Here is a 27,858-nt window from a genome sequence, read left to right on the forward strand (position 1 = left end):
CCCATAACCCACACCTTTCTAAAAGTGGATGTATTTACACCTGACTATGTGACTATTCTCTGTTTTTAACGTAAATAAATTCCATTGTCTGCTTGTTTATGTTTTACTTCAACATTGTGATAATTTAATGAAACCCCAAAACCCACACCTTCCTAAATGTGGATGTTTCAACCTTTAAAGGATATACTTTTTTCACAGATGCCTTATTACTGATACATGTACCAGGTTTAACATAAATAAATCACATGGCCAAAATAGGGGATGCAAACATTGGCTGTTTTTACAAACAATTGCTGAAGAAAGGTGTTATTGTTTCCTCACTAAATTAAACGCAATTTAGATGGGGATAAAATTAGCACTAAGCTCCATTGACTTCAGTAATATGAATAATTATCACTTTTAATATACAACAGTTCCACTGTCCCAATAAAGATATAAATATTAACTTTGTCATCAGAAATTTATGAATGATGTTATCTTCATTCAAGCAAATTGTAAAGAGTCACTGTATAAAATTGAGAATGGTATAGGGGAATGCCTCAAAGAGACAACAACCCGACAAAAAAGCAGAAAACAGCCTAAGGCCACCAATGGGTCTTCAACACAGCGAAAAAATCCCACTGTATACATCTATTTCTAAGCTCCGTTGGAAATCATAATAATGATCTATATTAATGCTTAAATCAAACCAAATAGGGTAAGGTGATAAGAAATTCCTAAATTCTCATCCCCGCCCACCCCCATTTTTGTTCGGAGAACAGAGCTTTGTTCTGATTTCTGGTTATGTTTCCAGAAGTTTTCACAAATTATGGCAAATTTAATTTTCATCTGCCCACCTAAATAATACAAAAAAGATGAATGAGATTTATCCAGAGAATTTAAGATTCTTTTTAACTACGACCTCCAACTGACACATGTGTTTTAATACTGACGGTGTGTCCAGCTGATATAGTTATACATTTGTTACACCCAAGGACCAACACACATAAATCCTGCAATGGACCACCCAAAAACAGGTTCATTCACATCCAGTTACTGACATTCAACTGCTGAATCATTCTTATGTACAAACTTATGCAGATGCACGATTAAGAGGGTATAGACACGCCCACTGATTGATTTTTTTGGGGCATTATTTGCTCGAAACCTTGGTTTCCCTGCTATGTCAACTTAAAGTCAAAAAGTTTATTTGAAACTTCTCTTTAATATTTTTATATAAACCATTTGGTATAAGTAAAATTCTATTTGCCAATTGATAGCTTCAACACATACTCTGCCATTCAAACATTGCTCTGGCAAATAATTATTGATTGGTATTTGAAAAATCTAGTTTTAAAATTGCTCAATTCATGATTAAATTAGAAAAGAATGACATGCTTTTCACAAATCAAAACAATAAAAAATCAACAAAAAATTTAACCTGATCCAGGACGGAAGACTAATGCTAACATTCCTTCTCTACAATGAATAGGTTTTCAGGTTATACAACAAAGGTGCTTAATAATCATGATAATGTAAAGTGGGAAATTTTCATAAAGAAAAATTGCATTGAATTCATCACTAAATTCAGAAATTAATGTGAGCATTTATCATTGCAAATCACTGATTACTGGTAAAAATGCAATATCTAATTAAAGCGACTGCAAAACATTTGTGAAGGAAAATCACTGCAGAAACTTTAAATACAAGTTGTTATTATTGCGAATGTGATACTGTTGCATTTTTCACATTCAAAACAAGTGCACAGGCTGAAATCTTGTCTGCTTTACTGCATATGACCATTGATTTTATTTTGAAGTCTTAAAAATAAAGGTTTTTTTAAAGAGATCTATGACAATGAGGTCAAGGTCAATTGTCCTACCACAAATGAAAAATTTCGTCACATCATTGGTTAAATTCCCATTGTTTAGGAATTGTAAGCCAATCACAATATTTTGGTGTATGCTTGTGAAAATGTTACCCTGAATTCACTAGACTCTGAAACCCGTGTTTTTTGTTGGGTTCGTGTTGCTATGTCTGTAGTTTTCTATGTTATGTTTTGTAGACTGCTGTTTGACTTTTGGTGGTTTTTAGTTTTTTACCATGTTGTTGTCAGTATGTTTTTGACTTATGAGTTTGATTGTCCCTTCAGTATCTTTCACCTCTCTTTTGTCATAATCAATAACTCAAACCAGACTTGTAATTTCTGGTCAAGTTTCTTATATCATCAAAATTAATTTTATTATTTTTCTTACTTTGTAAATTGGATTATTTCAGACAGTTGAACACATCAGCATCTCTGGTGCAGCCATTTTGAATAATATATGTGTTTGATGATTTGGTAAAATGATGGTAAGCAGTCATTACACATAGTCTTGTTTTTTTTGCTTGTTTGGTAGCAAACTAAAATTTCAAAACTAACCAGTCAATCAAAATGGAAAAAATAAACATGCATAAAATGCAAATATCCCATTAAAAAATTGCAATTTTTTCGGTTTTTAAAAATCTTTCATAAATATTTTATTTTTTTTCCCCCCTCTGAACATCAATTCCATGCAGCCGAGGATGCAAAACAACAAAAAGCCAGCTTTGATCCAACCAATGGCTTACTCAGGAGACGCATAGAGGGCAAATATCCTCCTTTGATTGAACAAAAAGTATCAATGTTGGTAAACAATTGTTAATATAGCCTCTCCGTGCACTACTTTTACCATTTGGGAACAATTTACCCAACTTTCACCAAATCCTGGATCTGCACCTGTTAACCTTTCTTCTTTGACAGTTCCCCTACCTGTTCATGTCAATGTCTTGAGTTCTTTCATTGATTAAAAATCTATTCTGAGTCAGCAAATCTTAAGCTTTCAGACAAAACACTGCTCCACATACCACACTGAGTTCAGTTAATAATACAATTCTGCTCAAGATACCCCACCAGGTTTAGTCAGTTGTCAGTAATACAATATTGTTTCCTTTGTAACAATAATCAAGACAACAAAACGCCTTATAGACTTTCTCGTTTCATAAAGACAGAAGTACAGTACAATACTGATTGATATAATATCTTACAATTGAAATGTTGAACAAATGATTTCAAATTACTTAGATGTAATCATTGTGCATCTTATAACTGGCTAGTTAATGATGGAATGCTACTGAACTTCAAAGTCCAAATTATGGCAACAATAATTTGTAAATTGATAATGACCTTGTTTTTGGTTCCCATAGCGACTATAATATCACAAATGACATGTTACAGCATACTTTTGTTTACTTCTCTATAATGATAATATTAAAGACCTTTAATAAGCTCACATACCAGACACCTCTATATAAAGAGGAAAAGCTTATACTGAACTTATGGCAGTGCTTTCTGTTTACTTTAAGAAATGATTCTCTTTAGTTATGATTTCAGACAGTAGCATTGTGTTAAACAAATCTATTTTTAGATACCATCACCTTGACCTCATTCAAAACCTATTGACTTCAAAATCAAGGGTTCTTCCTCATCTTATATATGTTCATATGACCAAGTAATTAAAGTAGCACTCCTATATATGTAGCATTAGAAATCCCTTTTCTGCAAAAACTTCAGACTATTATAAGTCACTTTGACCTTGACCTCTGATTGATGTGGTGACCTCAAAATAAACAGGGATTTTTCCTCTCAATAAATGGTGACTTTAAATCCAAGTAAGGTTGCAATCCCATATGCAGTGTTTGATCAATTTTCCTGAAACAATTGTTCTGCATTAAATGTAGTTTTTTTATGGTAATTATGACCTTTACCCTGGAACCTTGAAATCAATAGGGATCTTCAGCTTGTAATATGAAGTCCCAGTGTATTTTAGAACTAATTTTGTCTTATTGTGCCCTGAAGTAAAGAATGACTCAATATCACTGATTGCATGGTACTTATACTGGACTAACCTGGATCAAAGTCATCTATTAACCAATATCCCACCAATATACCCAACACAGCTGCTAATATTTTCTTCCACATGGTAAAACTGCAAGTATAAATTATGAAATTACGTAAAAATTGTATATGAAGACAAAAAATATATATAAATATTTGTTTCCTGTCTCCTGGCAACCCCCTCCCCCCAAAAAAACAAAAACAAAACACCAAATACCAGGACTGGACCTGTGTTGCTGCATGCAATTGATTGAGGTAACATGCATACTGAAGCATAACTGATTGTTCCCTTTCAAAGTTTGAAGAAACTTTCCTTGTACAATAAGTGTGGTAAAATTTCAAACTATTTGCAAACAGGAAGTGGCTACACGGCTAAAGTAAAAATTGCATACGCGATACAACTGAACATTATCAAGGCCCGGATCAAATATTAAAGCATTTCCTTTCATAAAAGCTAAGAAAAGCTTGACAAAAGTTTTCTACCCAAGGTCTTTTGGATGGACAGAGTGGAAAATTTACTTGACCTGCTTTCGACCACCATTAGCGACGCAGGTAAAAATAGGGTACTGTGAAGGTAGGAAAAATATCTGTATTTTTGAATCTAAGAAATTATTTTGGGGTTGAATGTTTGAAATTGTCCATAAAATGTGTAATGGAAACATGAACATTTAAGGTAGCTAACAGAAAGTAGGAATCAGAACTATTATTTTTGCATAAAGGAGAAGTTGGGGAAGCATCATTAGACAGCAATCAAACAACACCAGTGTCAAAACCATAAGTAAATGTCAAGGTTTTATTTGTTCCAATTTGTGAATGAATTCAATAGTGATTGATCCTAAATGATCAGCCATAAATATAAAATTCCTTAATGGACAAATATTTATAAATTAGAAAAGACGGCAACCTAATGAAAAGTTTTGTAAACAAAGAGATTTGTATTTGACAGAACATACATGTTTTATGAATGAAACTTAATGTCACATCAAGTACACAATTCTGACAAGAGATTGATAAACTATCAAAATCAATTGATCTATTACCTTACAGAAATCAATTATTTATGAATGTAGAAGTTTTTCTCACAGTTTAAATACTTGATTTACATTAGCTTATTAAACAGGTTTGGCACAGCCCACTAAATAGGGATAATTTTCTCATTTTAGTGAGTAATAATCGCTCAATTGAGAAATATTATGATGATGTGAAAACTGATTTTTTTAGGAGTCTTTTTTTCTCAAATTTGCCAAAATTTTGAGAAAAAATAAACAAGTCCTCCCTCCCCTCCCCCCCAAGAAAATAAACCCAATATTTTATTATTATTGATTTTAAAAAAGTAAGTCGCCTTCAAAAATATAAATTTTGAGAAGTTTGTGTAGGCGTAAGTTGTGATGGGTTCAATATTCATAATTATACAGCAGATCAATTCCTAAAGTTCAATTGCAGTATATATATATATATAGTACTTACAAAATAGCATTGCATTCATATTATATCATTAGGCAATCTGATTAAAATACAGATCCCGTATTCAAGCTTTGCTTACATTAGGATCTGAAAACCCTCAATCCGTTCTACTTTCTGATTTTAAAGACCTTTCGGGATCCTCTGGTTTTGTCAGATCAATACACACCTTCAAAAATTTAAAGGCTTAAATTTCATTGGCTGATGTAATAATTACCAGAACAGAAAGTAAAACAGAGTGTTGTCAGATATTTGTAAGCAAAGCTAATGGACCCAGGATCTGTATTTAATCAGGTTGTTTATCTTAAGCAACTAATAACAGTAATTGCCTGAAGACTGTACAAAATTCTATCACATAGATTCTACAACTGCACCAAGAGAAATGCTGCATTGCTCAGCAGTAATAAATAACTAATAAATACAAAAAAATATTTGTATCAATCTAATCTGTGTAAATTAATCAAACAAAATTAATGTTCCAAATGAAGTCTTCCGGTTTAAAATAAAGGTCAGTTCTTTTGGCAGTTATAATTACTGTGGATTCATTTATTTTTGTGGATATCAATTTTAGTGGATTGAGGAAAAATTGTATTTTCGTCGATTTTTGATTTCATGGTATTTGCCAATGTCTGCATTCAAACCTATGGTAAATTTGTACTTTGTTGAACATTTAATTTTTAGTTTACATGTACCCCCTAAATATACGAAATTGGAATCCAACTTATAATGATTAATCCACTGTAGTACTATTCCTCCTCCACTTAAATTATTACCAAAAAAATTTAATAATTAGCACTGTTGTAAGCGGCAGGTGGGAGGGCAAATAATTTCAACAATAAATTTTAAATGTGCCGCGAATCCCGAAACCAAGAAATATATATGAGCGTCTTGTATTCAGGTAACAGCTAACCAATCAAAATAAAGAATACTCTGAAAAATTTCTTCTGAGTAATATGTAAGCAGTGATCCACGTGGTAATTATCAATTTTTATAAAACTCAAAAATTTCACAATTATGAAATTTATTCCTTAAAATAAAATCAAGCAGAATTTATTTCACCCACCACTGATAGTTTAATGAAAAACACAATTAAAACAAGTATATCTACTCACATTGAAACATCAGTTCAGTGTAAAATGATTATAAGATTTGAGTGCAAGTTGACTGGACATGATCTCCTGTTATATCTTATTGATTTAGGGTACGGTTTGTTGTTTAAATGTTTTTATGACTTTTAAAGTATTGATGACTGACTGACAAGTAATTACGATTTTGCCCCCAGGGAGTAATAAAAACACATATAACATGACTGGGCATCAAAAACACACATTTGATAAATTGTAATTTTTTCAATAAAATTTCAATTACTATTTAAGCTGGTAAAAAAAATGGCTGTTTTCGAATTACAAAAACGAGATCCATCTTAGTTTCAACAAAGTCTTTTCTTCAAAAGAGCAGAAATGAGAAAAATATAAGGCCAATTAAAATTAATTGATAGATTTTCATCCCCGCCCGCCCCTGTGAAATCGTTCCGCCCAAATTTTTTTTATTTTGAAAAATTTACGGTCTGGATTTTGTTCATTTTCGTTACCGGTAACTGTCGATAATTTCGTTTCATTAATAACAACCTGTTTCAAATTTTGGTTTTTGCATTTCTTTGTATGTTTGATTCGTTATACATGTATATACATGATAGAACCTTATTACTACACTTGCATATATGAAGAACACGTCACAAGAGCGTTTCATATCTAATAAAAAATAAAATCCTCCCACCCACCCCATTTTTTTCAAAAATTTGGATGAAAATCTACTAATTAAATTTACTTGGCCTAACAGATATATAGGGATTGGGAAACAAGAAAATCTTTAGACTGTGGGAGATCCTCATGGGTAGTGGATATCGTTAAAAAAAAACCCTAGTAGACCCATCATAATCAGACGGAACTTCTAGTTAGAAATTAGGAAACAGAATATCGAGTTGTTCGTTTTCCAGAATTTCTACTACATGTATAATTATAATACAAAGACAGTAATTAACAAAGCAACAAGATATACACTGATACTTGTAATTAGATTACAGTAAATTATAGGTAACATATTTGAACCTTTACAATGTACTGAGGCCACACTTAACAAATTCTCTGTTTGATGTTTCTTTAGCCCATAACTTGAAGAGTTAGGTAGGTAGGTAGGGATTTTACTTATTTTTTTTGGCCAACAACATAAGTTCCATGTTTTAGACAAGAAAGCGATGTTAGAGCACTAAAAAAACTTGAAAAAAAAATTGAAGCAATTTGTGTCCTAAAATTTTTCGGTAGGCTGTTTTTAGGTGGGTACAGGTAGGCAACATCAAACAACTTTAATTCTAGTTTTGGCCTGATTTAAGAACAGAGTTCCAATGTCCCCAGCATTGCACATAATGTTATCTACCTAAGGGCAATAACTCAAAATAATTTTTAAACTTTTTATAAATATCTTTAGAGAAATGTAGGCTTGTTTGAATTGTTTTATATTTGTCATTTTGGGAATCTTTTATAGCTGACTATGCGGTATGGGTTTTACTCATTGTTGAAGGCCGTACTGTGACCTATAGTTGTTAATTTCTGTGTCATTTGGTCTTATGTGAAGAGTTGTCTCATTGGCAATCATACCACATCTTCTTATTTTTCTATTAAGTGTGCTTTTGCAATGCAATTTTCTATACAATTAATTTTCCAAGGGGCATTACTCATTTACAAAAAGTTGATCAGCACTGATTTTCAAAATTTTTCAAAAAAATGCTGATATAAACCTTTCATATAAATTGTACATGTGAGAGCGCTAATAATACAATTTTCCATTTAATTAATATTTCCAAGGAGCATAACTCTTTTAAAATTAGTTGATTGGCACTGATCTTTGAATGTTTCCGAGACATTGATGATATAAACCTTTGATATAAATGTCATAAAAATCTGGTAAAAAATTGATCATGTGAGAGCCTTTTATAGCACTTAGAAAAGAATAAAACTTCAGAGTTTAAATTTTCATATACTGGTAGAATTATTTCTTGTTACAATAAGCAATAAAAAATATAAATCTATCATACTTGTACTTCCAGCTTAGTCTAACATGCAATCAAAAAAAAGTATATCATTTAGAAATGAATAAAATATCCGATGCTTGAACTTTGACCCCTTGACTTGAAATTAATTATCCTGTATTTGAGAGACAGATAGCATGTCACAGTGCATACACTGTTTATGCAGATAGACAAACTATGTACAAAGTGGTTCTTTAATGGGTCGTATAATATGATATGATGTTATTTAGAGTCAGGCATTTTGTGGTACAGGAAAGTGTTTGTATCATTTTAATTTACATAGTGGAAAAGTAATATATTTTAAGGTGGACACTTTTTTACCATTTAAGTAAAATAAAGTAATTTCTGTTTTCACTATTAAAGGTTTTGTAATAAAACTGGGATGTTTATGAATTTCTTATTTTCAGTGATTTATTATAACTTTTTGACTTTTTGGTATTATGATATTTGATTTAATTTTTTTGGCTATGTGTCAATTATCAAATTTTTCATTTAAATTATTGATCCTTGAGTAAACAATTGTATATAATTTGAAAGATAGAGGAAGTTATTATTTATTTACTTTGTTCTTCATAACTAAAGACAGTTTATAAACTCATCACTGATACCAGGATTACAATCTTGTACGCCAGACACGCGTCTTGTCTAGAAAAGTGACGCTCCAATCCAAATAAAGTATTAAGTTGAAGAGCAATGACGACCCAATATTTCGAAAGTTTTTATATAATGGTTCCAGTGACACATTTGATTTACAAGTCAATTTTTGCACAGATCACTTTTAGTCTGCAAGATGTAAAATTGTGGGATATTAACCCCCAACCCACCATGCCAAAGTAAAAATACAATATTCCCTAAAAAGTATGTTCATATTTTGAATGTTTACTTTTTACACATGAACGTCTCTTCCTATATCAAGGTATACACAGACATGCCGGTATGGGTAACTTTTCAAAATTTCAAATACACCAATGGGGTGCAATTTCACAGAGATTAAATAACAATGGGTAGAAATTTACATGCCAATGGGTCATAAATGTTCATTTTCTGCTCATATGTTTGTACACCAATTGTGTACTAGTCTTTTATGTAATTAATATGAATGATCCTTGTGGTTAACTTCTAATTAAGATGTCAAGTACAGATTGTATGTCTAGCTGATAGCTGGGAAATAAATGAATAAGTTATCAATTTCCTATGAAAGATATGTATGGGTTGGGATTTTTGCAATAATCAAAATATAAATGAGGGAGGGAGTGTTAAACCACAGCTGGACATCTGTACCCAAACTTGTATTATGAAATCACCACCCCCTCCCCTGGACTTTTTACCATTTGAAAAAAATATTTTATTGATAATTACAAGAAATTTGTAATTTTCAATTATCTAAAATTGAATACATGAAGTAAATTTAATGAAAACATGATATATATGAAAATATAAAAATGTATAAATAAGCAAAGTATAAAACTACAATCAATACATCAAAAGTATAATAGAAATGAACTTACTATAACATAATAGGTCATTTATAGTCAATTCAAGAAGTAACAATACAACATCATAAATACTTCAAAGCAAGTACCTGCTTAATAATTTACAGGTAAAAATCCAGGTGTTTGGCTATCAATATCTATATACTTCCTATATGGTAATATATATGATGTAATTGTTGATAAATATCAATGTTAAGAAATCAAAGACACTACATGTCTTTCAAATTTTACTTACATTCTAAAGAATTATATACAATACAGTTGTGCCTGTCCTAAGTAAGGAGTCTGTGATTTAGTGTATGTCGTTGGTTGCTGTCTGTCATATTTACTTCGACATTAATCAGGCCGTTGTTTTTTTTTGGTTTAAAATGTTTTACATTTAGGTATGTCAGGGCCTTCCATTTATCTTAAAGTTGACTATAAGCTATGTGTTTTGCTTATTGTTGAAGGCTGTTTGGTGAACTATAGTTGATTACATCCACGTTGTTTGGACTCAGGTGGATACGCTTTCTCATTGGCAATCATACCAAATCTTCTTATTTTCATATCTAGTAACATTTTCCAACTCTCACCCTTTCAAATTCATTTTGGAACTACTTTAAATGACATTTTTTGCAAGAAAGAATGACCTTATAACCAAAAGGTTACCATTTTTTTATGGGTTTATTTTCACTAATTTGGCAAATAGGATTAAATTGTGAAAATATCCCCATGCAAATTTGATATTTAAAGCAAAACATAATTAACGAGAAGAAAACTACGATAATAAAACATCGCACCATTGACATCTTTAAATTCAACTCTGCGTAAAATACACCACTTCAGTTACTGAATTTTCATTTTATATTCTTTATTCCAAAAGCAACACAGCTTATAGGTATCAAGTAATTAATATTACATTAAATATAGTAAGCATCACATAGTACAATAAAATAATTCATTAATATACAATTCATACAATTTAAAAAAAAAAAAAAAAAAAAAAAAAAGAACAACTAAGCTTTGAATATTTTTCAGGAAAGCTTTTACCTAATTCACTGAAAATCATTTAAGTTTATCTGAAACGACCTCTAACCCTGGAATTCTGATGGGTCATAATCTACAAGCTCTTCACTTTATTATATTTGATATTAACAGATGAATGTAATATTCAGCTTCCAACCCTTGCTCATAAATTAAAACTAGAAATCAACAAAAGTGCTCATTTTTATAGAAATCAGAGGTATTCTATTTTCAAAAAAAATTGTCCTGCCCTTGTTAATTTAAACAGTTAAATAATCCCTCAAGATGTAATTTAAACTAAAACTGTTTAAAAATCAGTTTAAAATGGCAAAATGCATTCAATTAAATAAATTTTATTTAAAATATTGAAATCAATGAAAACAATTATCAGAAAGTTCCAAAATTGAAAAGCCTTCATCAAATATTAACAATTTTGCAATGTTTGATAAATACATGTGCATGATGTAGACTAAGACATTATAATACAATACCTTACTTTCCTACAAGAATCTATCCACTTAATTAAACCTTGAGCAAACAAAACTTTATCTACATATATAAATATGTAAATATAGGCTATGGTATCTCAGGCCAGGTTCAAGGTCCAAGTCTTAAATGTTTTGGATGTCGTCCTAAAAATTCACTTCTCCACAAATTTCTGGACTAGTTTTCCATGGGATGCCATTTACTGTGCTATCACAGGGAATAAAATCTTTAATTATATACTTTGTATTGATTGATTGATTGTTGGTTGCTTAACGTCCAGTGTATATACTTTGTAGTAAATACAGATAAATTGTATGTGTAATACAGTCAACTGCAATTGTGCTGTATCAGCCATCCGTATCAGAGCTCTTGGGAATATATTGGTGTCTCGGGTTGATACAGATGTGATATTGAAAAAGCCATATGATATTCTCTATTAATTCTAACATGACACTTTCAAACATTCTAAAACATAGGATCTTCTAAGATCTCCACATGGTTAGAGTTTATGGCTTCAAATCTTATGTTCCCTGTTGAAGTAGGCTGATTGTTGGGGTCACAAGAATCTCAGACCTACTTTAAAAAAAGACCACTGTATGAACAAATCCACTAATAAAACTAATCTATCATTCAAGTACTGTAATTGTTGTTAAATTAATCTAATACTGATATTCACCCCATTTTTCTATTTTTAGTAATAGTGGCCATTTGTGTTGATCATCAGGATAATTCAGATATAATTCAAAGTTTGAACCCCTTAACTTAAACAATTGTCGCTCAATCTAGTCCATTACCACAGAACTCGAGATTTTCTAATACAGCAATAAAAAAAAATTATAAAACTATAATACATTGTGTGCTAGACTTGAAAACTTTGATACATGATTATTTCCAAGCATATTTCATGAGATTGTTTTATCATCCATCACATGTCCCTTATTTGCCAATGACATATAACTTAATTGCTTTTTAAAAGCGCTCAAGACAACTATCCACCAAAAATCAAATTAAGTTCAGTTCAAGCCCCTCAAATTAAGATGCATTATTTATTAAGCTCACATCTTGAAAGGATGCTCACAGTCTTCATATAATAAACCCCTTGGGCTGATTTGGGTATTTTGGATGCCACTCTCTTCAAACACTTTTAAAAGAACATTTGAAATAAATAACACTGTGAGAGCTCATATAGGTGACCAGAGTATGAAACTTGCATAGTAAATTTTCTGTCACAACCCTCTTTTCCATTAGCAGATCAGAACAATGGCTTTAAAATGAATTTGCAATGTACAAATTTCTAGTAATCTGAATTTGTGTGTATATAAAATAACAAGTTTTATAATGAAAATCTTGATAAAAAAATATTATGGAAAATGTTGCAATTAAAGTTTTATAATGTTACTTGAAGTTCTAATTTTACAAGAATATTTTAAACACTTACTGTACTCATTGGATGCAACCTGCAGTGACGTAACCTGAATAATTAAGTTGTATATTTAGATTCTCTACGATGGCTACATTTAAACTTTCAGAATTAGCTATGAATTTACATATCTTGATTAACAATAAGCTTTCAGCTGATTGGGTCTCTCACTCAGAGAGCACCAATAAAAAATCCTTGATTCTTTATATGTTTTTTTTTATCATATAAAGAATTCAGGCCCTCGAGAGTGGAAGAGTCAATCACAGGGAGGAACTGAATTATTTGCGCTAGCATTTAAATTAACTAAAAGTCTTATCCTTTTAGAGTTTAGAAAAAAATCACCAAGCATTTTAATACCATGTTTCAACAATAAAATACCCACATATCCTAAGATATAAAAACAAGGAGATGTGATATGATTGCCTTTTACATGTTTTTTTAAAAATATTATCACCTCTTGTGAAATCTGAAAGCAAAAGTTCAAGTCACTATTTAAACATTCTTATTTTGGACAAAAAAGCCTTATTTAGAAGATCCAAATTATCACCTATCCTAGATATGTTTATCAAGAAAACACTTTTTGTAACATTTTAAACTTTTGAAGAAATGTTACAGGAGCATATAATAGTGATGTTACAGGAGCATTATAGAAATGTTACAGGAGCATTATAGAAAAGTTACAGGAGCATTATAGAAATGTTAACAGAGAATTACAGTTATTATGTAAATAAAAATTTAATGAAATTAACAGGAGCTAAATACAGATGGTTTAAATTAAAAAAATATAAATTTACATATTCAATATTTTTTTTCTAAAACTCATAGTATTAAACATACCTCTGGATGACTGTACATACACAAAAATAGCTATCAAATCCCATCTAAACTTTAAATGGTCTTCATTAACACTGTCTTTAACCCACAGTGTGTTCACAAACAATATACTTATATCAATGATCTTTTAAAGGTTATAACTGGCTCTTATATTATAACTAGATACAACATGTGTAGGTACCCCCTCCCCTCCTCTCATAAAATAAATCAATTGTACATGAAGTCCATGATGTGCTGAGAAAACCCCCCAAAATAGTCTGGTTGTTGTCTCTTTGACACAGTCCCCATTTCCATTCTCTATTCCACCTAAGGCATCTGCAGGGAAAAGACCAAAACAGGCTTGAAACTTGAACAATTAAACAGTGCTGACACTGTACTTCAACAAGAAACATAAGCTTGATATGAATGAAAGGAAATTTAGGGTATTTGTCATAGAAAACCTGTTTAATACATAATTCTTGAAATGTGGTGGTCCTAAGGTCCTGAACACTAAAATTTTGCAAAGGACTGACATAATTATGGTGTTTTACAATAGAAACAATAGTGATGACAAGCAGATTTTTGTCAAGGACCACCAGGGAAAAAAGATTCTGAAAACTCTGTTAATAAGAATAAGAGAAGATAAAAAGTATTCATAAATGACACAAAAACCTCTTTTTATTAATTTTTCCTTCTATTTAATTATAAATTCATAAAGTGACTCTAAGTTGAGAATTGAACTGAATGTGAGTCACGAACACCCCTCTGGAGCATGCAGTCAGAAAACAAAGCCAAGAGCATCTGATAAGTTAACGTGAACATTTAAAACATAGCTTTTGTAAGACGATAGGCCTTAAGTTTAATCATGCTGATAGGACAGGGTCAAAGGTTATTTCTAAAATACATTGACATAACCATTGAAATAGATCAAGTATTCAGGTACAAATGTAAACAAATAAATATATCAATGTAAGTAACAATAGTCATCTGAACTTTGTTTTAAGGACACATTTAAAATAGTCTTTTAAGTACATGTAGATCTAAATGTTTTTTTTTGTCATGTAGGGAATTTGGTGTTTATAACATATCTTTGAAAGTCTCTGTTAAGGTGGTACCTAACACTACAGGGAGATAACTCTGTAAAAATCAGCTAAACGTTTTAATCACGTTGTATTGTTAAGGAAATATTCAGCTTCTCAATGATCAAAATTAGTGTTTGTCAAACTGCTATATAACCAATGAAATTTTTCTGATAAAGTGGTTGGTTCAAATTTTTTGAAATTTTTATATTTTTGTCAAAGGGTCAAAGTAAACATTTTGTCAAAATTTTATGAAAATTAAACGAGCCAAATAAATACTAGTCAAGGTGTTGGGTACCACCTTAATTAAATTGATTTAATAATTTTTCTTAACTATAGAGCTTAACATTATATAGACCCGGATTCAGGAGGGAGGGCCTAGAGGACCCTTTGGTCACAAAAAAAAAAAAAAAAAAATCTCACTATTTCAGATTTTTTTTTTTAGCATAAAATAATCCAAAGTTTTATATATATATAGAAGTCTATAAAAAGGACCAACCAGCAAATTTACTATGTACCGGATCGTCTAGAATAGATGATACTGTGCAGATAAGGAAAAAATTATATAAGTCTAGAGATTTGCACAACGATACTAATATAAGATGGTATTATACGAAGATGTTGTTATTAAATCGTGTTGACAAATATTTCGGCTTAACAAATAGCCTTCTTCAGTGTCAATAATTTTAACAATACAATACGGAACATATCTGAGAAACACATTTTGAATATAAGTAAGTACAAGTAGTAAGATTGATTGATTGATTGGTGTTTAACGCCACTTTCAACACTATTGTGCTATTTCGTGGCATTCAGTTTTTATTGGTGGAGGAAGCCATAGTGCCCGGAGAGAACCACTGACCTTCGGTAGGAAAATACAAGTAGTAAGATAGTATTAAATGATCTAGCTATAATAGTGACATGTGTACATATATACAAATTATTAAGATTTTATACAATAAATATGAAACACCAGGCACAATGGACCTATAAGTCATCTTAAATAGTATTAAACATTTCAAATACCATATTCTTGCAAATAACAAATTATTCACAAATTCATCTTACTATTAATAAAAGTTAATAATTAAAGAAATCTGCAATGTAATTGTAAATAAAATAATGCCTTTTGGAGTACATGCATGAAAAATTGTATTTGGCCAGTTTTCTAGTATGATTCATCATTTCTAAATTTTTTGTGAAAAGACTTTAAAAAAGTTATTAAAAGTTAATCAAACAAATATATCCATATAAATATTATTGTCTATTTATCTTATGCTTAACACCATTTTTCTTTTCTTAAACAAAGACATAATACTTAAGATAAAAAGAATTTAAAAATCTATTTCAAAAAGAACTACATGAAAATTCCAGACCAAATTTCTCTCTTATGTGCCTATTAGATTAATCAATTTAAAGTTTCTCATTTAAAGGAAATAAAATATTCTGTTCTTCAATACATTTTTCAGATTCGGAGACCTGGCTTAACCAAAAATTGTTCAGAGAGAGGATATGGAAGCACTTTTGTTCAAAATTTATGGTTGGAATTATTTTTTGTTAAAATCTGTAACAAAATATTTTTTACACTCATTTACATATGTTTTACCTACCATACAGTGTCTTTTGACCACCCCATAATAAAGGCATGATTTGATTTCAATATAATTTTTTTCTGTTTAAGTTTATTTTGTATAACAATATTTTCTTTTCCAATGTAATTAACTATTTAAAAAATAATTTGATTTCTATAAAAATTAAAAATATTTTTTTGCAAATATATTTTCAAAATAAATTATCAAAATTTGATGAAGACCTTTTAAAAAAGAACAGAGAATAAACAGTTTTACTGAATATACGTTTCACAGGTAATAAAAACAAGAGTGCACACGCTGAAATGTCTCGCCTTCTTTATTAATCATTGATATTAAGTTGATAGTTCTAAATATAAAGCTTTATTACAACTGTCACATAAACTTAACATTAACCAAAAAACTAAACATTGACCAATGAACCATGAAAATGAGGTCAAGGTCAGATGAACCATGCCAGGCAGACATGTACTCCTAACAATTCTTCGATATAACAAATATAGTTGACCTATCGCTTATAGTTTAAGAAAAACAGACCATAACACAAAAACTCAACACTGAGCAATGAACCGTGAAAATGAGGACAAGGTCAAATAAAACCTGTGCGAGCGACATATAGATCATAAAATATTTCCATATACCAAATATAGTTGACCTAATTTGCATATAGTATTAGGAAAAAAAAACCAAAACTCAAAAACTTAACTTTGACCACTGAACCATGAAAATGAGGTCAAGGTCAGATGACACCTGCCAGCTAGACATGTACACCTTACAATCATTCCATACACCAAATATAGTAGACCTATTGCATACAGTATAAGAAAAACAGACCAAAACACTAAAACTTAACTATAACCACTGAACCATAAAATTGAGGTCAAGGTAAGATGACACCTGCCAGTTGGACATGTACACCTTACATTCCTTCCAAACACGGAATATACTAGAACTATTGCTTATAGTATCTGAGATATGGACTTGACCACCAAAACTTAACCTTGTTCACTGATCCATGAAATGAGGTCGAGGTCAAGTGAAAACTGTCTGACGGGCATGAGGACCTTGTAAGGTACGCACATACCAAATATAGTTATCCTATTACTTATAATAAGAGAGAATTTAACGTTACAAAATTTTTTTTTCAAGTAGTCACTGAACCATGAAAATGAGGTCAAGGACATTGGACATGTGACTGACGGAAACTTCATAACATGAGGCATCTATATACAAAGTATGAAGCATCCAGGTCTTCCACCTTCTAAAATATAAAGCTTTTAAAAAGTTAGCTAACGCAGCTGCTGCCGCAGGATCACTATCCCTATGTAGAGCTTTCTGCGACAAAAGTCGCAGGCTCGACAAAAATCAATTAATTTGAAAAAATATTTTTTATAAAGAAAAAAAACAGTCATAAATATTTATCCGTCCAAGTACATCACAGTAGGATTTATATCATCAAGTACAAAACAAGTGGAAGATCTAAGATTTCAAACACATACCAAACAACTTTTCAAAATCTCCATTGGGGATTTTAAGCAAAAAAGAACCTAAAGCATACTTATACATGTCATTAGTGTACTTAATTAGAACATCTATGGTTTTGAATGAGTATACATGTGTTTTAATGTAATTTTTACTCCTCTGGATGCCTTTTTTTTAAAAGTATTTAGTGTAAATCATTGAGTTTTATAAGGGTCAGGTCAACACATCTCATGGAAGATATCCCCCATAAAGCAGGAAAGTTGGCAGGTCTAAATAAATAGATGTCTGACAGATCCCAAAAACATTCACTCATTACAATTCATCACATTTAAGCTGTTGACCAAATATGAAGAAATTTGACTGTTCAGCATGAAAATATGTATTGGATAAAGTGATTGCAATAAAACCCCCTTACATTGTGGGGGTATAGGTCAAGCAGGTTGTGACTGAGAAGCCCACCAAAAAATTGGTGGCCTGGCAGCGAAAAATAATACAAATATATGTGAGAATGTGTCCCATGCCCCCGCTTGCATATAATGTTATAAAGGAACAGAACTCTAGAACTGTAAAGCCACCTTAATTCAAACTTGATCTGATTTTTGTGGTAATAAACATTGTGTATAAGTTTCATTACATTTGGTTGAGGCAAACCTAAGTTCAAGAGAACGGAAACGAAAAAATTCAGCTATTTTTCAATATTTGGAAAGGCGCATAATTATAGAACGGTAAAAGTGACGCCACTCAAATTCAAACTTGGTCTGTGTTTTGTGGTTATAAGCATTGTGTATTAAGTTTCATAACATTTGGTTGAGGCAAACTAAAGTTAGAAAACGGAAACGAAAAAAATCTGCAATTTTTATGTTTATAAAGGGGCATTACTCTTGAACGGTAAAAGCGATGCCACCCAATTTTGATCTTGATCTGTGTTTTGTGGTTGTTAACATTGTGAATACGTTTTATAATATTTGATTGAGGCAAACAAAAGTTAGAGAACAAAAACCAATTTTTGGGACGTACTCGACCGACAGACGGGACGGACAAGGGTAACACTTAAGGCCACCTCACCTAGGGGCAGGGGCATAACAAATTATTTGTTCCCCTTATTGGACCTGCTTTAGCCACCTTTTAGGTCTGTTTCTGAAAAATATATCAAATATGTAACAAACTAACTTAATTGCTATCTAGGTTATAACTGTACTTTTAATCCAAGGATTTTTATGCGTAATATATTTTTAAACGTGAATAAAAAGAGACATGGAAATAGGAAATGTTGGAAGAGTTTGAAAGGAAATGAGAAAACTACTTGACAACAAAATATGTATAAACTAGACATCAACATATATACATTAAAACCTGCTATAGAGTTTAGTCTATAGAGGTTAGTCCTATGAAGCAAAATACATGTCTTGTCAGGTCATGCATCCATGGTCAACATGCAAATTCTTCTTGTCCTGCTGTAATAATATCTGCCTTTTGAACCTTAATTCAGCGATCAGTTTTCTCTGGTCCCTATGGAGACCTTTATAAACAGTTTTGACTATTTTTTTGTATTCTAAGATTACAGTCACCATTTTAGTGATGGAAAATTCTTTTTTGCAGTAGTATCTCCATTCTTATGTAAAGAATGGACAATTTAATGCATGGCCCCACAACAACAAAATATTTAGCAAATTGGATTTTTTAAAGAATGTATGTAAAGTTGTGTGTAAGAGCAAATTAAACTTCACTTCAGTAAGTGGATCTTATGTATCAACTCAAAGAAAGAAAACATTTAAAGAAAACAAAACTATGCAAAAAAAAATAATTTTAATTAACATCATGTTAAAATCAACCTTTATTTTAACAAGAAAATAAGCCTACCTTTTTCTCTTATGTAAAAGAAGTAAAAATTAAAATCCTTATTATACACCTCACAGGATGATAGACCGGTCAGTTACTAGAGCGTCCATCAATAGACACCATAAAATTGTCATTTTCCATGTTTTTATGTGGACATAAGTGGTCATCACTTTGTTTACCTGACATTTACCTAGTAAATAAACAACCAGACTAAACAATGACAAGAGATTTGGTTATTATAGCCAATTTTTTTCTACTTTAGCCACTACCTTTAAATGAGAAATATCAATTGATAATACCAAATATGGTAATTCATAATGCAAACTCCACCTTTTGCTACATTTAAAATTTAGAGGTAGACTGTCAACAAAAACAACAAACTATTGATGAAGAAAATAAATTGAAAATTTAGATTTTGCTGAAGTAATTTTTAAAACTACTTACTGTAGAAAAGTTATCAAACCAAAAGTTAGATATTTCCTTGTAAAATTAACTCCAAAACTTGTGCAAATACTAAATAATAATTTCTTTTTATTAATGTTCAATGGCAAATATCTAAGTTAATTTGGAAAATATATCTAGTTTAAGACTAATCTCAGGATGCACAATGATAATAATCATGAGTTCAATAAAAAAAGAAGAAGATATTTTACGAAAATTGAAACTCACACAATTAAATATGTGTTAAATTAACAATGTAAAACATATTTATATCAATAGAGGTACATATTGCAGGAGATGGGTGGTAAAAAAATCAGATCCAGATGACTCAGGTCTACAGATTATGGCGTGTATGGTTTTTCCGTTCTGCATTTTGTGCTAGGTATAATAGAAATTATTCAAAATTAACCATTTATGATTATGAGAAGAGTTATTTGAAGCATAAAAATTCTTTTAAAACAACAGCACTTTTTAACTTAAAACTCCCTCCACCCGGATTCATCCATGTAGTATCCCTTTTAATATAGTCACTTTATACAAAGGGAATATTATGTAGTAAGTAGATTGGAAAACAGTATGCGAGAAATATATTTTTTCAATCAGTATAAATATTTATATGTCTGAAAATTTGGCAATGAAATTGTGCACCTTTAATTTATTCTATTTTTATTTATTTTTTTTTTAGTTTTAGGGGTTTTCCACAACATAACATACGTTGATGTATCTTAGTAACACACATGGTGGAAATGGACGGGATGTGAATTCTCAAGCTCTGCTGTCAGTTCACCAATTAGTCAAATTATTTTGGTTTGTAGTTTAGAAGTAAAGAAACCATCTTCAAAATTAATAATACGTAAAAAAAAATTCCCATTAGGCGGGTCAGTTCCATCAACAAAATAACTTCTATGGTAAGGAAACAACTTTCAAAATCTATGATTACAATTTCAAAAACAAATTGTATAAATTTTACAAATTCCATTAACAAGACTTACCTAAATTATTTTCAACTGATATTCCGAGACGACATATTAACTTCCATTTAAACCTGTACAAATTTACTTCTAACAATCGGTTCTTATACAAAACATTTAACTTTCTAAACATTTAAACATATCATTGAATTGCGGTAAATGGTTAAACTTTCACCTTTAAATCTTTCCCCGTCTAATTATCTGCGTAAAGCTGTAAATAAATGCTGAATGAATAAAGTAACAATCAAAGAAGTTTTTCCACTTCGGTGAATTTTACCGAAGTTCAATATTAAATTATGTTGTAGTCAGTTGAAAGGCCAGTCAAATAGCACTTTCAATTTTCACACACAAACGCAAATGATATTAACATTTATAAAAAAATATCAATAACTTGTCCTTTATTTTTTTTTTTTATCAGACTGCTTATTTTTATAGAGTTTTTCTTTCTATTTTATTCATTTACTTAAGACACTAAAGCAAAAAATCAATTTTGCTTTGTTTTTGAATTTTTCACAAACAGGATTTTTTATTTGACATTTAATAAATAGAAAATAAAATTTAATTGTTTATTTGAATGAATTATATTTAAAAGTAGATGTGTTAAATTATTGATAAATTTGTATGTTAATTAAAAGCAAGGTAGATGTATTCACTAACATTTTTATTTGTTAATTTGCGAAATTAATCAGTTAAATTCAATAGGCATTGATAAATTTTGAACGAAATCACTTTTCCAGAAAAAAAAATGGCAGTGTCTGGTTTATTTGCAGTAACACACAATAAGTAGATGGAGTAATTGATAGCCAATGAGACAACTATCCACCAGCGACCAAAGGACAAGGATATATGAACAGGTCTACAAGTGAACATATAGCCTTCAACAATGAGCAAAGCACATACCTTGTAGCAAGCAAAGAAAAGTCCCCAGATAACAAAATGTTAAACAATTGAAAAGATAAAAGAAAAACTGCAACCATTAAGGTAGCCAGTAATATTCAAATAATGATAAAAAAAAAGCAAAAATTATTCTCTTTGCCAAATCACAAGTATTTTGATTTATTACTAAGTTCATAATCCTCATGTTTCTCAGGTTTGTGAATCTTGGGCTCTTTTCACAAAAAATTTGTAAGGGTTCCGCGGAACCCAGTGTCTCGCCTACTTTTTCTGTTAATCGCAGGCTCAACAAAAATGAGGAAGTAAATCCATAAAAAAATTCCTCTTAATACTATCTTTTGATTGTAAGAAGCTTCTGTCCAAGTTTGGTAAAAATCCAGGATAGTTTATGAATCTAATAAATGTTTAAAAACTTTAACTGCAGACTGAATGTAATGTTAACTGGAAGAAAACAAAATTTCCTTCTAGATACTAGCATTTGATCATAAACAAGCTTCTGTCCAAGTTTGGTACAAATCCAAAATAGTATAAGAAAGTTATTAAAATTTTAAAAACTTTAACCACAGAGTGAATGTGTTGTTTCCTGGCAGAAAATCTAAGTCCATTTAAAAGTAAAATAAGGAAAAAATGGATTTTTTTGTTTTACAAAATTTACTTCTGGATACTATCTTATGATCATAAACAAGCTTCTGTCCAAGTTTGGTAGAAACCCAGGATAGTTTAAGAAAGTTATTAAAATTTTAAAAACTTTAACAACAGAGTGAATGTAATATTTCCCGGCAGAAAAACTAAGTCCATTTATAAGTAAAATACGGAAAAAATGGAATTTTATTTTTACAAAATTTACTTCTGGATACTATCTTATGACCATAAACAAGCTTCTGTCCAAGTTTGGTAGAAATCCAGGATAGTTTAAGAAAGTTATTAAAATTTCAAAAACTTTAACCACAGAGTGAATATTTGTGGACGCCGCAGACGCCGACGGAATGTAGGATCGCTATGTCTTGCTTTTTTTCGACTAAAGTCGAAGGCTCGACAAAAATCTTAAGACAAAAAATTGATCATAAGTTATACTGAAATGTTCATGACTATACTTTTACTTGTAATATTTTTTGTGAATTAGCCTCAGCATTATAATCGTGTGTGTGAATCAATGTTAGAGTCAAGTTGAAGAATCAGCATTAAATCCAGAGGTAAGAATCAGTGCTAAATTCAGATGTGTGAATCAGCATTATATTTAGACATGTGAATCAGCATTATATTGAGACATGTGAATCAACATAAGATTCAGACATGTGAATCAACATAAGATTCAGACATGTGAATCAACATAAGATTCAGACAGGTGAATCAGCATCAGAGTAAGACATTTGAATCAGCATTAGATTCAGATGTGTATATCAGCATTAGATTTAGACATGTGAATCAGCATTAGATTCAGACATGTGTATCAGCATTAGATTCAGATGTGTATATCAGCATTAGATTTAGACATGTGAATCAGCATTAGATTCAGACATGTGTATCAGCATTAGATTCAGATGTGTATATCAGCATTAGATTTAGACATGTGAATCAGTATTAGATTCAGACATGTGAATCAGCATTATATTTAGACATGTGTGAATCAGCATTAGATTTAGACACGTGAATCAGCATTTGATTCAGACATGTGAATCAGCATTAGATTTAGACATGTGAATCAGCATTAGATTCAGACATGTAAATCAACATTAGATTCAGACATGGGAATCAGCACTAGATTTAGACATATAAATCAACATTAAATTCAGATGTGTGAATCAGCATGATATTTATGATATATGAATCAGCATTAGATTCAGGCAATTAAAAGGGTGAATGAGAATCTTGTTGGTCATCAATCTCGTTGTAGTTTTAGTAATACAACCATAAAATGAATCAGAGTTCAAAAACCTTATAGCCACAAAGCTGTTACATGGAGAGCAAAACACCTCAAGTTATTAAAATAATATATCACATTCACAAATTTCATTAAATTAATCAATGATATGCCATGTCTGCAGTGCTATGATGTGTATAACAAATATTAACATTGTTCCTCAGTAAACATCATAATTGTTACCTCTGGCTATACAGAGAACAAGGTTTCTCTTCTAACAGTGTCTGTTGCCATGGGATTTCAGGGAGAGACAAGTTCATGAAAACTTAAAAGCTTAATCAAGGTACCATATAATGGCATATTGGTGATAATGATTTTAGTATGAAATGTTAAAAAACCAAAAGAGGATTGGGATATTTCTCAATGAAACAGCAATCCAACAACACAACACAAAAAAACCAAAAGACATCTACTGGTCAACATGTCAACGTATATTTGTTCCGCCTAACAGAAGTTCCACTGGAAACTTTGTTATAAATAATGTCATAATATCTGTTCCTGTTGGAACAAATATTCTATACCATTTATTCCGTTAGGAACATTTACTGTAATATTTATTCCAGCCGAAATAATATTCCAGAATATTGTTTCCATTTGGAACTTATATTATGAAGGAACTTCTATTCCATGACATATAGAATATTAGGCACCATTAGTAATAATGGTTTTTAGTAAGGGAATATGAATGACATAGATGTTAGCAACTATAAGTTGCCATACAGCCTTCAATAATGAGCAAAACCCATACCACATAGCAAACAGGCATTGATTTCTGTTTAATTACTCATCAGGATTGCTGAATTTCCTACAAAATTTCGGACACTTGTTTCCAATGGAAAATTATACTTTCATGACTTTTTATACGACCATCTACTGCAACTCCTTGAACTTATTCTTTAATCTTATATCAAATGACTAAGGAGATACATCCCTGAAGTTTAGACCTAATTTTTCGTCCTAAATTATTCCATGGATATATTTTCATTTGTTTGCATTGCATATTCTAAATAGATATACATCCCCCAATTTTATATAAGTCCTACATTATTCCATGGTCAAATTTCCATTTGTTCCGGGACAAAAAAAATAAGTAGAAGCCTTCAAATGCCTGCCATATTTCAATCTTAAATCAATCTCCAATTTATCGATAAGATATTCTATAACTTTCTTTTTTCTATACTCTAATACTAATAGGTATGTGACAGATATTATCTTATTCACTTACAAATCTCTCTTTAATTATTATTTTTCACTACCTTTCTAAGATAGAAATCAGATTTTGATTAATATTGGTGATAGAGCAATCGATCAACATTTTTTTACACAATGGTAGAGATTAAACATCCTGTTACTAAATGACTGATTGATGGAAGTTCAAGCTGTCAAATGCCAAATCTACTGAATTATGGGCAAACGCTTTTCGTGACAATTTTCAATTTCACTTTTTATTACATTTTTTAGTTTTAGTTACTAAAATTCTTTCACAATGTGTTGAGATTTTTTTCTCAATATTCAGCTCGCAAATATGCGTTATTTTTTCTTCTATATAATAAAAGTATTTAAGTTGTGTTTCTTACATCAATACGAGGAAGTCATTTGTTGCTAAAATTCAATCGAACAACATTTTTATGAGTGTTGTCTTTTTGAAATCGAAAACTTACAATACAATAAAATTCTGAAAAATACGATAAGTCTGTGTGAATGCTTTTGAAATAAAAGCATTTGAAAAACTAGAATGTTTGCCAAGAAATGGTTGATCTAGTCAATTTTCAATGATGGAAAAAATTATGTTTAACTATATAAATTGTTTTTTTTGAGTCACAATATTTCGTCAGAAGTCCATTTGAGGTAAATGCTTTTTAATAGTATTGACAATGAGAGTCCCAACAAATCGATGAATGAAACCTTGAATTTAACAATTTAAACTATTACTAAATTAATTCTTAAATTTTGTGTTCAAGGGATTTTGATAGCATTCACAAATGTAATACCTAGCTTTCAGCTTTCAAGTTTCAGTAAAAATTTTCCTCTTAATTTTTTTAATTTAAAATAGATATCATAATAAATTTAGAAACCCATAATCATAAATTAATAAATTTCATATGTTTATTTCTGTACAAATTAAGACTCCTATCTTGGATTTGGGGTTTTGTTGATCTAAGGGAAAATCTCTCAGTACCCACTGGCATTTAAGAAGGTTAAGAGTATTGTGAAAAATATCCCCCCCCCCCCCCCCCCAAAAAAAATAGGTCTATTGAAGAGAGAAAACTTTTGAAAAATTGCTGAAAATGACCATTTACAAATAATTTTTCAAATCTTTGCAGTCTTCAGGCAATATTCATGATATTACTGAACTTAATACAATTTCTACTGAGTTTAAATAAAACTGAACTGACCTGTTAAATATTGACTTGAACATCATATTACTGTAACTTCTATATAATATACAACATAATCCGTACTAACATCTGTTCCATGGGTCTGACATTCATATAGCCTATAGAATAAAAAAACGATCAAATTTCTATTCTCTAATTAAATGTTTGTTACAAGATGTTTAATGGAATAAGCTGCTTTGCATTGTAAACTTGTTCAGTCCTCTCTCTCTGATTCTTAATATGTCAATAAAAAAAAATTTCTAATTTTCACTCAAGAACAACAACAAATGAGGCTTAAAATGAATCCTAATTTATTCTTGATAGTTTTTTAAGTGCTATTGAAATCACGCCCGTTTTGGGGATAAAACCTATTATCGGATAAAGCTCGTTTTATTTAACTGTACAGAAAACAAACACAAGAGTTCGCATTAATTTTCGCTGGACACATTTTATGCCGATTTAATATCACTACAACACTGTGGCGGTACGCCTATTGCACTTGTTGACCTCACTAAGGAATGAGGTTGTCATGTCAAAACAATGATCTTACACGACAGGATATTTACACAGGTTAATTGAATTGCGACAAGACCTTAGAATGACCATTGTTTACCGCAGATACAGAACCAATGAAAGTTAAGTCAGGTAAAAAATGTTTTTTATTAAGAAATACAATGACAAGGCCTGACATCAAATTTTCTGTGTTTAATTATTAAAGTACGCTATTTCAAACTTGTAATTATTAACCAACTGTGATAGTATTTCCATCAATCAAGATTTTGATAGGAATAAAAGAAGATATTGGGTATTCATCAATGAGACAGCAACCAAGAGAAACAAACAAAACAACCCAAAAGACATTTAGAGGTTAACATACAGCTTATTGGTCATATCATACAATCTGTAAGCAGCTGTGCTCATCAAAAAGTTTTGAATCAATTGAACTAAACTTATAAAAGATCTACCTTCAACACAAAAAAATCCTTAAAGCCAAAACAAATAAAAAGATATAATTTTAAAACTTCATACAAATTTTACAGATGAGATATCAGCCTCAGGACATTGACAAGCTTCATATATATATATATATATATATATATATATCCCTCTTTTCTTATTTTTTTTGTGAACATGTACATTATTTATTGAAATTAACGAAAAATCTTTTTGTAAAATATATTGTTTAGCTTTCATGCTAACTATAGATGATCAGACAAGATCCAGATATTATATGATATTGTTTACATTTTTCAGGTGAGTATACAAAACAATTAATGTAAAGCAGGTAAATATTTTTAAATGATCCCTTTCAAAACATACCATATATATATGAAGCTCCTGATATAAATGTAGAGCAAGATTTCTCTTCCGTAATATATGGATACTTGTCTTTTGAAGATGATGATGGATTGGCACTTCCCGTCCAATGGCATATATCATATGCATATCAGAATGAGAATATGTTAATGAGATATGATTATGAACCCTGTTTGTACTACAACACAAGCTCAACCTGATTTTCAATTAGCTAGTTCACAAAGTAACAGTGTGCACAAAGACATGTCACCATAACTGAACAAATTATTACAATCAGTGCCAACAGTCTTTG

General features: G+C 30.5%; 1 protein-coding gene across 7 annotated transcripts in view; it reads right to left on the reverse strand.

The window, feature by feature from the left end:
* Positions 1-27,858, reverse strand: part of LOC127722004 (hydroxysteroid 11-beta-dehydrogenase 1-like protein) — an 81,415-nt gene that overhangs the window by 13,082 nt on the left and 40,475 nt on the right. For 3 of the 7 annotated variants that reach the window (XM_052228863.1, XM_052228864.1, XM_052228862.1), the window contains exon 4: positions 3,907-3,986. In XM_052228863.1, the coding sequence (XP_052084823.1) occupies positions 3,907-3,979 (73 nt within the window). In that variant the 5' untranslated portion in view covers positions 3,980-3,986. Of the gene's footprint in view, positions 1-3,906; positions 3,987-9,949; positions 10,015-19,665; positions 19,858-21,077; positions 21,194-26,267; positions 26,361-27,858 lie in introns of those variants that run through there. The other 4 variants (XM_052228860.1, XM_052228866.1, XM_052228865.1 and 1 more) reach the window with 4 other exon arrangements.

The sequence above is a fragment of the Mytilus californianus genome, unplaced genomic scaffold (assembly GCF_021869535.1).
Source record: "Mytilus californianus isolate M0D057914Y unplaced genomic scaffold, xbMytCali1.0.p SCAF_12, whole genome shotgun sequence".
In the NCBI taxonomy this organism is placed as follows: Eukaryota; Metazoa; Mollusca; class Bivalvia; order Mytilida; family Mytilidae; genus Mytilus; species Mytilus californianus.